The 17,376-nt window shown below is 36.8% G+C and overlaps 1 protein-coding gene across 10 annotated transcripts in view; it reads left to right on the top strand.

The window, feature by feature from the left end:
- Positions 1–16,409, top strand: part of Nmdar2 (glutamate ionotropic receptor NMDA type subunit 2) — a 368,342-nt gene extending 351,933 nt beyond the window's left edge. For 6 of the 10 annotated variants that reach the window (XM_072021784.1, XM_072021779.1, XM_072021780.1 and 3 more), the window contains 7 exons: positions 382–666; positions 2,173–2,354; positions 2,897–3,132; positions 3,430–3,623; positions 7,576–7,692; positions 12,566–12,685; positions 14,701–16,409. In XM_072021784.1, the coding sequence (XP_071877885.1) occupies positions 382–666; positions 2,173–2,354; positions 2,897–3,132; positions 3,430–3,623; positions 7,576–7,692; positions 12,566–12,685; positions 14,701–14,758 (1,192 nt within the window). In that variant the 3' untranslated portion in view covers positions 14,759–16,409. The remainder of the gene's footprint in view (positions 1–381; positions 667–2,172; positions 2,355–2,896; positions 3,133–3,429; positions 3,624–7,575; positions 7,693–12,565; positions 12,686–14,700) is intronic. The other 4 variants (XM_072021783.1, XM_072021788.1, XM_072021787.1 and 1 more) reach the window with 2 other exon arrangements.
- The last annotated feature ends 967 nt before the right edge of the window (positions 16,410–17,376 follow it).

The following is a 17,376-nucleotide window of genomic DNA, read 5'->3' as shown; positions in this document are numbered from 1 at the left end:
TAAGACAATTGTTCGTTCCTTTTTCCATTCGTCCAAAGATACAAACTTTTTTCGGATATCGAGGAATTTAATTTTTTTTCATTCAGATTGTCAGTTTTTCTTTTTTCTATGCTGTTACAATTTCCAAGAGTTCGTCAATGGCGTTTTGATTTACTTGACAAGCGCTTCTAATTTTGAAAAAGGGAAGAAACGAACCATTCGGTATCAAATTGAGTAAAGAAAACCCGCTTAGCATAAAATCGAAATATCTTTTAGGAGAGCGGAGAGTGCGATTGAACCCAAGACGAGTTAAACGACGTAGCAGAGCTAAAAGTCTTTTCACAATTATCGATCCAATGTATGTCGCTTCATCGACGTTTAACGACATTCTTGTAAACTCAGATTCATGACGAACGTGTGGGCGCTGTTCGCCGTGGTGTTCCTCGCCATCTACACTGCCAACCTGGCCGCTTTCATGATCACGAGGGAGGAGTTTCACGAGTTCACCGGTGTTGACGATCATCGTTTGGCCAAGCCATGGTCCCACAAGCCTATGTTCAAGTTTGGTACCATACCTTGGAGCCACACTGACAGCACTTTGGCAAAATATTTCAAAGAGATGCACGCGTACATGAAGAAATTCAACAAGAGCAGCGTGGCTGAAGGAATCGAGGCGGTCATCAGCGGGTAAGACCGATTAAATGAAGTTGTTTCGTTCTGAAATATATAGCAAAAAGCGTGAGGTCTTCGCCGACAAAGTTTATAATAAAATTTGCGATATAATTCAATCGCAAAGGATGGCTATTTTTGAAGTTTTAGTACGAAGATTTCGTGCATTTATAGAACAGATTTATTATTAGTACAATTTTTATGTATTTATGAGAAATTTAAAGATGTGAAAATACTATCTACCAATAATTAGCAGATAAAACAATTCTCTACGTAAGTTTTACTTAGGTATGTTTATAAAAATCATTAGTTTCTTTAAAATGTTTAGTTCCTTTCACGCTTAATAAATGTGTTGTAAACTCGGTATTTTCGAAGAGTATTTTAAAAATGGTTTGCAGTGGTTCAGCCGAGCTCGGGCATATCAAATTGATTTCAACGTTTAAATATATCAGATTCACTCGAACACCTACAATACACCTGCAATACGCTTCTTAGTACATTCATCGTGTATTTAGAATCAGTTAAAATTAAATGTCATTCGTTCTTCAATCTTCAATTCGTTTCCAGAACAAAATTTACCGAGAGCGTATCAGTCTCCAGTTCACATAAAAAAGAAACAAGGACATATACGACACCTCATAACGTATTAGTTTGCTGAATTCGCTGGTCCTCAAATTAGAACTTGATCCCTTAATCGCGCTAAATGTGCACGCATTATATATACGTGGTTCGTTATCGAAGCTTCTGAGCGAAGTTGCTTGTTTAATCTCTGTGAACTAGTTCCCACCTTGCCACTTTGCTGGTCTCTAAATGGTGTTGGCAGCTTTGGGAAGCAAAAGGTGGAGCGTTCGATGTAAATTATGGCGCAGATGTAAAAGAGGGAGATTTTCCTAACGGAAGGTCATAGGATGAGCTTTCAGCTAAATTTAGAATGTTACGTGGAGAGTTCACTTTTTAATAAAATTTCGATCAAACGAATTTACAATATTGGATGAAACGTTGGGCGTTGGACGTGAACATTGTTTTAAATTTCATTGTTGTTTGAGGCTCTCGGTTAACTTTCTCAGAGTTTGTACAAGAATTCCGTTTATTTCCTTATTATCTACTCGTCAAACAATGTAAAGTTTCCTAAGTAGCCTGGTTATCATAGAAATTTCCTTCCTGTTCAATCACTATCTGCACGATCCGAGATAATCAATCTTTTCTAAAGAACTTTCCCTGTTTCGATTATCAAAGTACATTGAAATTTATAACTGACCTAAATCGTTCGGTGCCGATATCAACGTTTCACAACGAAAATCGATAAGATAAATCAAGGAAATTTCCTATAGAAGAATTTCCTTGTTCTTCGATAGAAAAAGTTGCAGCGCTGTAATTGAGATAAGAGTGGAAGATCATTCGACGTGAAAGAAATAAGTTTAAAGGTTCGACTCGAACGATCTATCGTGCCATTCGTTCGATTCCTTTAAAGTTTCGCTCCTCGTTTTTCAATTTTCTCAGTGACATCGTTTCCTTCTGCAACAGAGAAATGGACGCGTTTATTTACGACGGAACGGTCTTGGACTATCTGGTAGCGCAAGATGAGGACTGCCGATTGCTAACTGTGGGATCTTGGTACGCAATGACCGGCTACGGTCTCGCGTTTTCAAGGAATTCCAAGTATCTGCAGATGTTCAACAAGCGCCTGCTCGACTACAGAGACAACGGTATCGGCATTTGCTCGCTTATCGTCTGGAATTAAATAAAAAGTTATTTAAATACGTGCATAGATTCCATTCGGTAATTGACGCAGAACGTTTTCAAGAAATTGCAGTGTATTTTATTATTTTGTATATTTTCTAGCCTCACATATCCGTATAATATTTCGGCATTTAATCCTGGAAGAGAAAACTGTAATTCTTACGACTGATAAAATTTTTATTTGTCGCAAATGACGCGTATGATTATTAGTTATTAATCAAATGATACGTTAAATTATTAGTATTAGTCTTTCAAAGCTTAAAGAAATATTAACTAACGTTACTATTATAGAAATGTGTCCTTCGTCCTTTCTTACTTAGATTTACTTATCTAAAATTAGAACTAGTTAGAATGAATAACCAAATTATAATAAAATAATTAAAATAAATCTTCTTATAAGCTGAATTTCGAATCAATATGCTAAAAGCTGAACGTGTTAAAATTAGAATAATATTTTTCACAATTTCTGTACGCTTCCTATCATAAAAGAAGAACATTGAAATTCCAGGAGACTTGGAGCGTCTGAGACGGTACTGGATGACAGGTACCTGCAAGCCAGGCAAAGAGGTACAAAAAAGTAGCGATCCCTTGGCGCTGGAACAGTTCTTGTCCGCGTTTCTCTTATTGATGATGGGAATTCTTCTGGCTGCGGTCTTCCTATTTCTGGAATATTTGTATTTCAAGTATGTCAGGCAACATCTGGCGCGAAGCGACGGTGGTGGTTGTTGCGCACTTTTCAGCTTGGTAAACCGCTTTTCCTAAATACAGTTTGTCATAGTTGTTTCCAAATTTATCGACGAACTGAATATTCCTTCGATTTTATTTCCATATTATTGATATTTCTATCGATTTTATTTTTATATTGCTTCTTTTTGCGAAGAAAAGAGTCCAATTGTCACGTTCGTATTATCTACGTCAACAACGTCTACGACGTTCTACAACAATTTCTTCCTCGTTTTAAAAATATTCGTACGAAACCATGCGTGTCTAAGGTTTCGTGTATTATTTATACATAAAGCTATCTAATTTTCTTTTTTTAAGAGCATGGGAAAGTCGCTGACATTCCGCGGAGCGGTCTACGAGGCGCAGGACATCCTGAGGTATCATAGATGCAGGGATCCCATATGCGATACGCATTTATGGAAGGTGAAACACGAATTAGACATGGCGAAGATCAAGATACGACAGCTGGAAAAGGATCTGGAGGCTCACGGAATAAAACCCACTCAGGCCAAGTATGTTATAATCATAATTCATTCGAATTAACGTTACTCTGCGAATAAGGAGATTTTACATTATGTCTGCATTACAGTTAAAACTCTTGACCTTAGTTCATACAAGAGGATCTCAAAGAATGTGTTCAAAATCGTCGAAATTTCTTGACAATATTTATCTGCTTCTCTTTTAATTCTTCTAATATATTCTCTATTTCAGAATTATCTGTTAATAGATATAACGTAGATACAAGCTTCTTGTAATAATTAATAATTAAACTACGTACGTTTTTGCATTTATGGAAAATTTAAATGCGAGAAAGTCTATAAAAATGTACGAAATATTCAAGCAAGAATGTTAGGTTGTAATATATGAAGTGTCTGACTTTTAACAGTTCATACTACTGAGCTTTGAAAAAAGAAGTGCTTTTGCTTGGAAATGTTAAAATATGAAAATCATACATGGAGAGGAAAATTCTCAGCTTCATATCGATGACATACAACGGCATACGATAATACATGAAATTGCATAAACATCTGTCGTCTATGATCCTACAATTTCGTTACATATACGTACGCAGGAAATAAATAATCACGAAGATGATTGATTCCCTTGATACAATAGCGACGTTCTTTGAGATCCTTTCGATGATTGAAGGAAGAAGTTCGAAACAAAGGGCAAAGGGAAGGAAACGTTCCATCCGTGACAAAAGAAATTCACGTGAACGAACTCTATCTAGACTATTCGATACACATTCGCTTCCTTTGAAGCACCACTCGCTTTCGAAACGAAGTATCTCGCGCTGCAGCTCTTTTCTTCTCCTCCGCCAAATTCCAACAGACCTTTGTTCTAGAAAGCTTTCCTTTAAAGGTCGACGCCTCTTCTGCCCGTTTGCGAATACGATTTCGTGAAAGCGGAAGTGGACCCGTAACGACAGATCTACGCATGTTACTGCATAGTTATTTCACCTGTCCTCCGTAAGATTTACAAGGATTCAATCTCGATTCACGTTACGTACATTTTCCGAGGGAAATTTCTACGTACGTACGAAAGGACGATAGAAAACAAATAAAAAGACAAGTCCATAGAATGGTATGAAAGTGGTATAAAATGGTATATAAATTCTTTTAAAAATTCCTCGAGCGAGATTCTCTAGTGGACAATTAACGTTCGATTAACGGATAAAACGCCCTGCATAATACGCAGACGACAGAAACTGCGGATCGAGATTAAATCTTCAATTACCTTCTGACGTCACTTGGAGCCTGGCTCGCACAGCATGCACTTATCTACGAACGAACACGTATATACATTCGTATATACAGTCGTGAGATGTATATATATATTAATTGTATATAAACGTACAATGTTCGTGTATATACATCCGGACGCGTGTACACACGAGTACGTTAACGTCGTGATATCGTCACGAGCGTGTCATTCATTTCTGATTATTCTTTATTTTCTGAAGCTACCGACGATCGTGAGTTTAAGACCTCGTCCCTTAATATGATGGTTTCCCTAGAGAACGTGAGAAGAGCCGTAATGCCTTTGGTGGCGATTATTATTGACTTATACTACTAGTGTCGCAGAATGAAGAGCTTATAGAGCTTTACGATATTTCGGTTCGACTGAAACAAAATAGATCGAAACGATTAGATCACCGCAAGCATTTACCTTGACACTTCTTGGGTATGACACCTAGTACATGAACTTGTATAACTTGTAAAGTTTAGTTTGCATGAGTATTTCGTAGATATACATAGTTATTTGTTACGGTACTTGAATTTGATGAAATGTATATAAGATAGTGTTGGAATACAACGATATTACACGCGTAGGCACAAATACCCTTATACAGAGACCCACACAGGCATTTGAACAGGACATTTACACAGGTCATACTCATTAATGTATAGAGAGTAGGGTTCAAAATATTGAAGGGATCATGGGTCACTACCTACGTCTAGTCCGAGAGTAACTGGCCAACAATCAACAATTCTTCTAAACGTTGTTAATTATATCACTCACTTATATACATCAGGTTTTGTAGTTCTGTTTAATAAACATCACCGAATATTATTTCAACATAAACATTGTGTCTTCCTCAGACTATTAATCTTAACTTCAAGATTAAATTCTAACAGATAGATACATAGAATAATTGTAAGAAGATAACTGCGTTAAAAAATTTCAATCTAGGCACTATAGCGAATATCAAACGTCTAAGAATATTTTTCCAATATAGAAAACAAGAAATATTACTACACGCGATATATTCTTCGAAAACAGTTTTACGTTCTACGTTCTATTTTAGTTTATTTCCAATAAATAAATGTCCTATTCCCAAGTATCTCTAAATAGGATAATGAACTCAGATTTGCAATTACGGAGCTAGATTTGTAGAAAATAATTGTAAGAAGATTTCTACATCTTTAAAGAATAGTACACTGACATGTAACGTCAATCGATGATCTTAAACTTGCGATCGACTGTATGTTTCCACCGTATCGCGTATGAGATATGTTCGACGACAAATTGGCTTCGAATTTTCGTCGATATTAAGAGTTTCGCCCGTGGACACGAAGGGTAGATAGAAGAGGGGAACAAAATGAGACAGGAAAACGCACGAGAAGAAGGCGAGAACGTGTGTCGCTCGTACGAAAGCAGAACTTCTCAGCGACACGAGATCTCGGAATAAACTTCCGTTGCTTCGAGCTAGAAAAGTTTACACTGAAAACTTCGACTCGGATAAACCCGCAGGTGTTTGCAGAGAATCCAGGTACATTGTTTGGACCAATCGCGAACGTTGTTTAATCGAACTTCCCGGGAACAACCGATCCGGATCTCGCGATATTCGCACCCCGTATAAATGACGAACTTTCCAACTTTCGTTTCATGTCCTTTCGGAAATACAGCAGGTACTCAATTGCGTTTCAACGGGATTTGATTCTCCAGATATTGAGTTAGATAATCTGAGCAAGGAAAAGGAAAATCGCAAATTGTTATAGAGAAAGGAATTTCTTAATCGCAGTTGAACATCGAAATCGACGATGGAAATCAAAATTATTATTTGCGCTCAAATTTTCACAAATCGGAATTTCAGTTGGAATTTCAATTGTCCCTGTAGAAGCTTAATAATTTTTGCTGATACAGGCTTCCAAAAAATTTGAAAAGATCGTAAAATGGTTACAAACGTCTGTGATATGTTACATAATTATCCCTTAAGTTAGTTGTTCTGAAATTTATTCAATAGAATTACAAATCGGGGGAAAGAAATTTAAGGGTGAAGTTTCGCTTCAGCCTTCGAGAGTCTAATTTTCTTACGGAAGAATCAATTTGTATTTGAATGGAATTCGAATCGTTGAATTCCAATTAAGTTCGCATTTTTCGATTCCAATTTAGATTTCAATTTCAATTGAAATCATTAAAGTCGAATCTAATATTAAATTTGCAAATGAAACTATAATCTCAGTATGAGAGTCGAATAAGAAAATTAACATTTCATAAACTGAACTCTGCTTCGATTTTTGCCAAGTTCTTTCGTAGAGACAGGAATACGAAATTTCTCTCTTGTCAACAAAGAAAATGAAACGAAAATAACAGTCGGCGAGACTTCAAACGACGATTTCGTATATTTCGTCGAAGCTTCTTTCCTCAAATATCTCCGGCATTTTCCAAATACTCTTTTCCGCGTTTTAGAATTCTACTTCGATATCTCTAGCGCTTTTCACGGGGTTCTCTGCGTTTCTAAAATCACCGAAAGATAGGAAATCCTAAAAAAGCTTAACAAAGGCAGATTACACGACGAGAGAGAGACAGAGAGAGAGAGAGAGAGAAAGAGAAAAAGAAACGATAAAAGGATCTCTTGTCGCTTGAGACGTGTTGCTGGTACACATTAAGGGGTGGTTGGTGGCGATGGACGATGGTGGAAGAGAAGCCTGGCACATATCCACGTCGGCTTTTTTAAAGGAGGAAAACCGGAAGTCTCGGCTGGTGGCGAGGATGCTTTCAAAGCTCGGATCGCCATTCACAAGCGGAGTCATTGGCGGTGGAAGCTCCGCATCCGCTACCGCCATACTTCGATTCGTAAGTCCGCAACGCCCAAAACACGTAAGAATACTCGGTGACGTAGGAACCAGGGCAAATATTTTTCCCCGATGTGTCGTCGAAATAGAGTTACTTCTCGAACGACGATTTTTCAGCATTTTTCATTTCCCCAAAGAGCGCTCGGTTTCTTAACATTCCATCAAATCCTTCCACTTTGCTTTTTCCTTTTTCGTTTTACGTTCTATCGAACGTAATGTTATAAAAAAATTCCGCTCGATATAGTCGTATAAAAAAAAAAAACACTTTCTATTACAGAGTTACGTTAATCCAATAAAATTATTCGAAAGGAATCTCAGTCGATTTTATTATATTTTTAAGAACACACGAAAGTGGGTCTTAAAATTTCTATTTGCACGATGGATCTGTAAATCAACCCTTCGTTTCATGTATCTTCGCGTTCTTGAAATTACATCGCAAAGAAACAACAATCGCAGTAGCTGATCTCAGCAACAAAGCGGATCTCCTTTAACTTCCGCCAGCAACGTGATTCGCGAGATGTACTTACTGGGTCACGGATAACCGGTATTTGGCAGCGAAACAAGAGGGAGCGGAATCAGTTGCCAAATATCCGGAAAAATTCACGCTTGTTTGTCCGTCAGCTGGTGTCGTTTCGAGGCGTTTGCCATTTAAAAGTAAACCGAGCGCCACACAGCAAACAGAGAAACCGTAACATATGGTACAAGCATGACATCTGGCACGTCTGCTTAACAGGAAACGATATTGTCTTTCGGTCGGGACCATTTCGTCGACACGTATGAAATTGTAAATCGTTCCATTCGGACAGGGACGTCTTTGTATAATAACTGGAAACGATACTATTAGGTCGTAAAATCAATTATTAATCGAAGTTTGCAGCTTTCGGTGACTTAACGAATCGAAGACCTATTATGGGTTGCAGGAACCTGGTTCAAGGCCATGCGATGTCAATTCAGAATCAATTTTTTCTTTGCGTATATCTCAAATAATTTGTACTTTCTCTAATTTGTACATTTTATTCTGAATTATAGTTTATTTCTCTACCGAACAAAATTTTTCGTGATGATTTTGGTACTCAATTCATTTCAAATGTTATTCAAGAAATTATCACCATGGTAGATCAATAAGTTACATAAATACATCGATTTACTTTTACCATGTCACAGCCGTCAAAATTATCGACGAAATTTTACAAGTCACGGGCTAGAAGTTAGCGATGCTAATAAATTCTCTCGCGTAACGGTAACGACATTCGCGATAAAAAGAGTTAGCTCTAAAATTCGCTATGTCAATTTTACGAATCACAAGCCATCTAACTCTCCTTCTGAATTTTCATTCTGACTACAAATTGGAAATAAAATCTTATTTCCAACTTGTATTTCGGAAGCTCCGATTTTATGACTTATTATCGAAGTACGTTGAAACGTTTGAAAACGACGCGTTAAAATATATTATACAGCCTGTTACGGCATTTACGTATTTTAAATCGAACAAAGAGAAATACAGACGACGCAAGAAAGCGATAAAATTTCAGTTTTCTCGGATATTTTCAAACGGTTGACGGAAGATTCTAAACTAAGGGGCGCAATGCGTACGATCCTAGTTGCTAGTCGAACTATGACCTTGCTTAACTAGGTGCTTTAACGCTAAAGACTATATCGCTCACTATATCGCTTTCCACTTATTATTATTTATCGCGACAAATAGACGTCGATTTCAACGACAAGGCCGAGAATCGCTCGAACATTCTCACGTTACTTCGTATCCCATCGCGACTCTAAAGTTCCATCCGGCTTTATTTTCGAAAAGCAAAGGTTCCTACGTCGCTTTGGTAGAAACTGTCTTCGAAGTGCACGTGAAAATCGATGAGTCGTTAGGTGGTGGTCGTTTGGTCGACTTGGTAGTCGTTTCGCGAACTAAAGAATGGCGAGAACAAGAAGGGAATCGGGAAATGGCCATTCGAACGTCGATAAATTCTGTGCACTGTTGACAGAGGGGAGGAAAATCGATCTCGCGAGGCTTGTTTCTGTACGATCTCCCTGGTGTCTTTTACGCTAACGAGCCACATTATCCCCGTGTCCGGAAACCATCTTGTTTTTCTTCGAAAATATCGTTGTGGAGGCTATCGTATTTCTTGTTTTTCCTTTTCGTAGCTGAAATCAGATTTGAACGGCGACGCAATGGCACAGAGATCGAACGTTTTGGATTCTTGTTAGTAAGCATCCGTCGAGTCTCTAGTTTGAATTTAAATCGGGATTTTTTAATTGGCGAATTTACAAATGGAAATTTAGTTTGAATCTAAATATGGATCGTACAATTCTGATATAGATTTAGATTTAAATTTGAACGCTTGCGTTTGAATTTAAATTAAACTTGAATTAAACTAGAATTTAATTTTATACGGGCGATTCGTTCGTTTCCTGTAACGTTACTTATCAACGCCTTGGATAACAAAACAAGATTAACCGAAACAAAATATTTGGACTTGAATTTAAATTTGGATGTACGAACTTCGATTTAAGCTTCAATTAAATTGGCATTCAACTTTGTATGGACAATTAAACCACTTCTTAAAATTAAAAAATTAAAAATTAAAATTTACTTGGTAATACTTTTAAAAATAAAACGATATCGGTTCTGGTCACTCGAATAATGTTTTTTTCGGCTACCACGAGTCTTGCGTGACGGAAAAAGAAAATGATAGAACGAAGCTTCGCGAGGATCGATGATAACGATATAAAAGTTTGAAGGATAAGAGTAGAAGTAGATTATCCGCTTCGCTTGGTAGTCCAGAACGTTTGCATATATCCGAATTATTCTTCTCTACATTTATTACCTCGTACTCTCCCTTTCTTTTTTTTATCTTTTTTTATCTTCCAGTACATTTATCTATTCACTTTGTAAACTCGTATTTTCGTATCGTATCGATCTACTTTTCATGTGCTCGGAAGCATGGCATGCGAGTTCAACGATAAGTTTTCGGTAGACTCGTGACGATTGTATCGAGCGTGCATAGTGGAACGATAAATCGTGCGCGATGGCGTTAAGTCGACGGTACAAGAAGCCATCGATTACGATTGAGGAAATTCCTGTAAATTAGGAAAACTCAGGGGGAAGAATGTAGTACGGCGATCGAGTCATTTGTCCGGAATGAGTCGTCTAACAATGGAATCTGAATGGAATGGAATCTGAAATCTGATATTTCACTCGTTCCCTGGTAACGCGAAATTCTCGGGGCAGAAAAATTCTGATATTGAAACATTCCTGTCGTTATACGACGAATTCTATGCTAAAAGACTTCTCTATTTATTTAACTGGCAATATGCAAACTTTTCTATACAACTATTAAATAAAAAATAGTATATAAAGCTTTCTGCAAAGAAATCAAAATGAAACGTATATAGAAAAGTATACAATGTATAAAGAAAGTTACGATTTATTAAATATTTTACAAGGAAAAGTCCTTTAAAATAAATTGCCAAAATTACAAATTCGATATGCCGACGACATTGATAATTCCAGCGTTAATTACGCGAACTATTTTATACCACTAACGTATATCTGTGATTTTCGATAATTTCCAGGAATTGTTCCGATAGTAATTATATTACATCAACTTTACGAGTTAATTTACGTAAACCTACCGTGACACAAATCCACTCAAATTGAACTTAACAAACGTAAATTTGATCGAACCAATTTCGAACTAAAATTAATTAAGCATAGAAGTTCCTTCCCGCGAATGTATCCTTTTTTTGAAAGTATTCGAGTACGAAACGAGTGTCCTTTATTCCGTTTGAAATTAGCGTAACTTCCATCCGTGACAGGAGTGTCTCTGGTCAATCTCAAAGCTCATTTCACCGAATTGCTGCGGCAAACTCTCCTTGCCTCGATTAATGCAAGTTGCTGCGCTAAAAAAGGACCCAGGTGATTTTCCCTTTGAGACCGTCCAAATTTCACGCCACAAATTCCCCACGAATTTGTGGCACTACGCTGTCCGGAAAGTCAATGAAACTCGACGCTTCTCTTCGTATCGACCTGGTTCACGAACTGTTATAGTTTCTCTAGCACAAACAATATTACATCACTCTCGTGCATTATAAAGCGCGTTATAGCGAGTCTCCTATTATAAACCGTGCCGTTTTCTCCGTACGGTATTCCATTCCACGTACACGTTGTTCCTAAGCGTTAAATTGTGACTTGCAAGTACTGAAATTTTCCTCCAGAGAATTAAACTTTCCTCGTCTAAGGAACGACGAAATGTAGTTGAACGTATCCTTCTAACATCTGCATAACTGCGCTTCGAACGACACAACAATTGGCGTTGTATTCTTTAAACGGAAATTTTCAGAAGATATTTGAAAAATACGATCTTCGAATACGGGAATTAAAAAGGTTGCTTCTTTTAATCTAAGAGAAGAAGTAGGATCTTCTTCCGTTTCGTTTCTTTCAGCATGAAAATTCTAAACTGTTTCGGTGATAGAATCGTTGACAAATTTAAGAAATCGACGGATATTAGTTCAAAGTTGAACGTGCTATGGCAGAACGCGATTCTACATTTTTTATCTTGAATCGATGCATAATTTTTTACCTAATTTTGAGGAATCCTGGATTTAAGTCAAAGCGTAAATAATTTTCTGCTCTATACTCGCTTTGAAAACTAAGCACGAAACGCGGAAGGAGAATTATTGAAAAAAGGATAAAAAAGCTATTGCGACTAAGCATTTCGTCAAGAAACGTACGCTACGTTATTTAAAAGTGCTCGAGGTCAGGAGAGTACTTCAGATTCCAAGATTAGACGATTCACTCTGTATACGTCTCTTTGCCTATCTGTTTTCAGGCAGTAAAATTGTCTTCTCTCCAAATTAACGTACAGGGATTCTCTTGAATCTAGATTCATCGACGCCATCGATGTTGCCAGGCCTAGGGACATGACCAGGAACCACGTGGTCAGCGCGGAGTATAGCGACAAATTTTTGCCTCCACAGATCTACAGGTAAATTTTATGCAAGAAATTCAAACTTTCGTTAACAGTAATATTAGGTCGTCCGAAAAGTTTCTTTCGTTTTATAAGGAAACAATGGACGCACGACATTTTCCGTTTTATATTATTTTATCGATTCACGTGTGATTCATTTTGTTCTATCAAAATAAAGATCGCAACGTTCGACAAATTAGGTTTCAAGTTTGTATAAAGATTCGTCGTTGTGAAAAACGCATCTGTAAAAGAAAGACGCTTTTTGGGCAACCTAATATTTGATACGATTTAATTAACATTTCATACGAAGTTTGATTACAAACCAATAATTGCCGCATCATCGTCCTGACACTCATCCTGCATTTATATTTTAATCTGTTAATCACTTTCTCACAAGATATATTACTCCTACAATTTAATAAAGTTATTGAAAGAAATATGAGGGAAGCTCACCTGTTTATTTGATTTTTGCATGTAGGTTTACGCTTACTTTCTATCTCTATTTGTTAATATAATTTATCGCGTTTTTGTTTAGAGAAATAACCACGAAGTTTGTACTTAATTCGGAGAGTTTGCATTAAATTTATATTTTAATTAAAATCGTAGTCGTATGTACGACGAGATATGACGCGAAGAAGATCGTCGTCTGAAAAATTCAGCGAATTTTTATTATTCACAAATTCCTTCGCTTTTCAGCAACCAAGCTAGCTACCCTTTTTACATTAGCTTGAAATTGGCCTCACTCTATCGCGTGTGTAGCGTTCACGCCACCTGAGCTTAGCGCACCAACATATTCCTCAAACATTTCCCAAATTTCCAATAAAAATGCAAAACGTGCCTAGTCGAGCAAAGATTGTCTCAGTGGAATATTTGCGCAGAAACTTTCGATTACATCAACGATTCGTTTCGTCGGAAATTCCTCACGTTCCTGAGCATCAAATACGGAAACAGACACACATAAACACATACACGCACACACGCTGAAACCCAATTAACACGTACGTGTATCTTTCACAAACTTCTCTGCCATCGTCCTTTCCAAACATTTCACGTTAATTGAAAAAAGATTAAAGGAAACTCGTACAAACAACTTCTAGAAAATTGAATAGTTGAAATGGTAGACGATGTAAGAGCCAGAAGTGATTTCCAATAGAAGCGAAGAAATCGTTTCTCTTAATTTCGCCATTTACATCATTTATCGCTTGATCGATGTTAACTTTTACCAAATGTACGAATTTAAACGACGTATAAACGATGGAAAAGTGTATCGGATCGACCGATTGAATGGTCAAATGAAGTTTTCAACTGCAGTCTAGCTGACACTTACGATCAAATCTTATTCTGCTCTCATTCGTCGCTTTTATCTCGTATCGAATTTACATTTTTCGTTATTGAAAAATTTGTTTCTTATTTCTTTGCCATTATGCAGATCGTTAATATTTCACAATTTCTCAACTATAACGATGTGATTATAATGTAATAACAATGTTAGCGCTACATGAAAGTATCTTCCACTTTAAAGTATTTAGAGTATTAGAAGATTCTCACCCTCGACAAATATTCTTCGCTCGAAGAAAAGACATATTCTTTGCCTCTTTTTATCTTACGTGATAAGAGATTTCAATTTTTTCATTTGTTTAAAGTTTTGCAGTTCACAGTTGAAGTTTGGAAATTTATATAGCGTCGAACAAGCAAAAATTTTCAAATATCCATTTACCTTAGCGTCCACGTAAATATTTACCATAATTTATTGGACTTTTCACTTATGTTAAAACGAACAGATAGTCGCTGAAAGTTCGATCATTACATATAACATACAAAAATTTCGTATTCGAATTTACGGGATTGTTTGGAATTCGCATTCTTCCTCGCCAACATGTGTCTATCGTATCTGAATTTTCCCACTGTTTTCTTTTTTTTTTTTTTCTTTTTCTTGCGAGGAGGCTTCTCCTCGCCCAATTATCCCTCCCAATTATCTTTTTTTTTTTTTGTCTTTGTCCAAGTTAACGAATGAAATCGATTATTGTATTTAGGATTCCGGACGACGACGCAGCCAGAACGGAAATCGCCGAGATGGAGACAGTTCTGTGATCGTAGAGAAGCGGCCACGATTGCCCAGCCACGTCAGCGCGATCATAAGCGTCCTTGGGGAGCGGTGTAACTCGCTTTCGCCATTTTGGACAACGAGTTGTTGCCTCGTTGCCTCGTCGAGGCCATCCCTCGAATACGAGAAACCCTCGAAGCCGAGCCGTTTCGAGCAGCGATGGAAAAACACGAGGGGAGAAATAATCGAAGAAGACGAGGGAAGAAATTACCGAAGAAGACGAGGGAAGAAATTATCGAAGAATACAAAAACAAGTCTGGTGCACGGGAAGAACGTTCAGTGCCTATGAAGAATATCGAGATCACGATCGTTTTTCTCTCGATGAACGAACTTTTAACCACGACCACGTTTTCCAACGTCTGTCTGTCTTCGCCACGAAGATCCGGAAGTGCGCGGTGTTCATTCTTGTGATCGTATCACATTGAAATTCTTGGACGAACACGATTCGTTTCGAGTCTTTGCTACTGTCCTACGATAACATTTCTCTTTTAAAATAGAATTATTGGGGGGTAGACGAAACTTTTGAAAAAGGACGATTCACACGTTTCGTTGGAAAGTGTGTCGTTTGAAGGGTAGTTGAAACAAGGGTTGTAAGCAGAGAATCGAGTGTATTTATGCTATTTCGATCGCTTTGTTGGTTTGGTTTGATTGGCCTTCTTACGTGAAACGTGTGACGATTAGTTTATTTATTTCCTTCGATTATTGATGTTCTTGTCTGATACATACGTCGTGCAGCTTGGAGAGATTCTTGGATTCTTGGAGAAAATCTGAAATCTCAGAAACTTTGATTTTTCTAGTTGTTTAGAACTGTTGAATTCAAGCTTGAAATTTGCACATTTATATTAAGCGGTAATAAATCGTTGTTTTTGAAATTGACAACTTTTCGTAACAGACGATCTCAGTAATGTCAACGATTATTTTTATTGTAAAACATAAGCACGATAGAATCGAGGTTTGGAACCATGAGTGATGTTTTCAGGCGATGTTGTGCCTGTTACAGAGACAGAGAGAACGAAACAACACGAACCTGGATAAAACTGGAAAAAATAAAGAAACCAAACCACGTAAGTTATTATTCAGGCAGCAACAATGCAATAGGTAGTTATTGAAAATTCCTAAGTCTTTTGAGAATCTCGTTAAAACTTTGTACGAAATATCGGCCCTTTTTCCAAAAATAGGGCGTCGACTTCGAGCCAACAATTGTTCGTTAAAACGAACGCCAAGGCGAGCAAAATGCTACAAAAGAACGAAAACGATGAAATAAAAACTATATATTAAAAAAGATGGAAATAAGAAAACCTGTCGGCATCTTGATGGTAAAATGTCAATGTGTACCATACAAGATATAACTATGACATTTGAGTATGTCATATATACATATATACATATATATTTAATACGTAATGTACACACGAGCTACTATTATACGTTAAGTATGTATATTGTGGTAAAAAGAACAATGAAATATTCTAAAAGAAACTTATTTCGAGGACGTAATATGCTCAACAACAAGAAAAAAAAAAAAGTACACGTAATAAAGATCCACCACCGAGCGTAACGATTAAATAAAATTGCATCGAGAAGTGTCAGGTATCGCGTGTCAAATTTTTAATAAAAAAAAAAAAGCAGTGAACAGGATGATCCAGTGACGATTATTAGCTTGGATATTTCGACGCTTTCTTTATCGTAACAATCTTCTCTAACGAGAAGTATACGATAGTGAAAAAATATTGTACGCTTCGTAATAGTTTCATCGAATGTATTTTTCTTTCTTTCTTAACAAAATTAAAATAGTATCCTGAGTATATTGATTTGTTAACGGACTCGTTGTGTTTTTGGTGTTCTGTACGATCAACAATTTCAAGAATGTTCAAACTGTTTAAATTGTAATTATTAAGCACCGATTATGAAAGCACCGATATTATACTTACACGTTGCTATTATACTAATATGCTTTACTAATGTGCTATTAAAAGAATTAATTTCTTTGCGAATATAGCGTTTGAATGCGATCCACCTTAAAATTACTATAATCACAATACCCAACTCGAAGGATAAGATAAATATCGTCTCATAATTTTTAACAAAGTTTTCTCTTTATTAAGAATTAATCTTTGCTGGCTCTTGTTGCATTTTAAAATTCGATCGGTAAGAAATGCAGAGAATAAATTCGGAGTTAAAATATTTTACTATACGTAACGGTGCCTGAAACGGTGAATTTCAAGCGTGTAACCATTAAGGTGAAATATTTTTTAGAAGCTTCGATACGATCGCGCGATCGTTCAAAGCTTTCGCGCCTATTCAAGAACCTGACACTTCGCAATTTCTACAAATAAAAAGCCAAAAAAGAAAAAAAAAAAAAGAAAGGAATATAAAGTCTATCCTTGTAAGGAGTAGTTGAAAAAGAGGCAATTCTTTTGAGCCAATCGCAGAAAAAACAAAGATTTTGTGTGTGTGTGTGTGTAGGAAAATCGACAGAGATAGGATTAATGTTCTAAAATTACGTCCGCTGTACATAGAACGCATTGTACCGTGTAAGTCACAAAGTAAACATTGGAAAGAGAATTTCGTTCCTTTTTTTTTTTTTTTTTTTTTTTACCATATT

This window comes from Bombus fervidus, chromosome 2 (genome assembly GCF_041682495.2).
Source record: "Bombus fervidus isolate BK054 chromosome 2, iyBomFerv1, whole genome shotgun sequence".
Taxonomy (NCBI): Eukaryota; Metazoa; Arthropoda; class Insecta; order Hymenoptera; family Apidae; genus Bombus; species Bombus fervidus.
The sequence above is the reverse complement of the archived record's forward strand: the minus strand, read 5'-3'. Positions and strand labels throughout refer to the sequence as shown.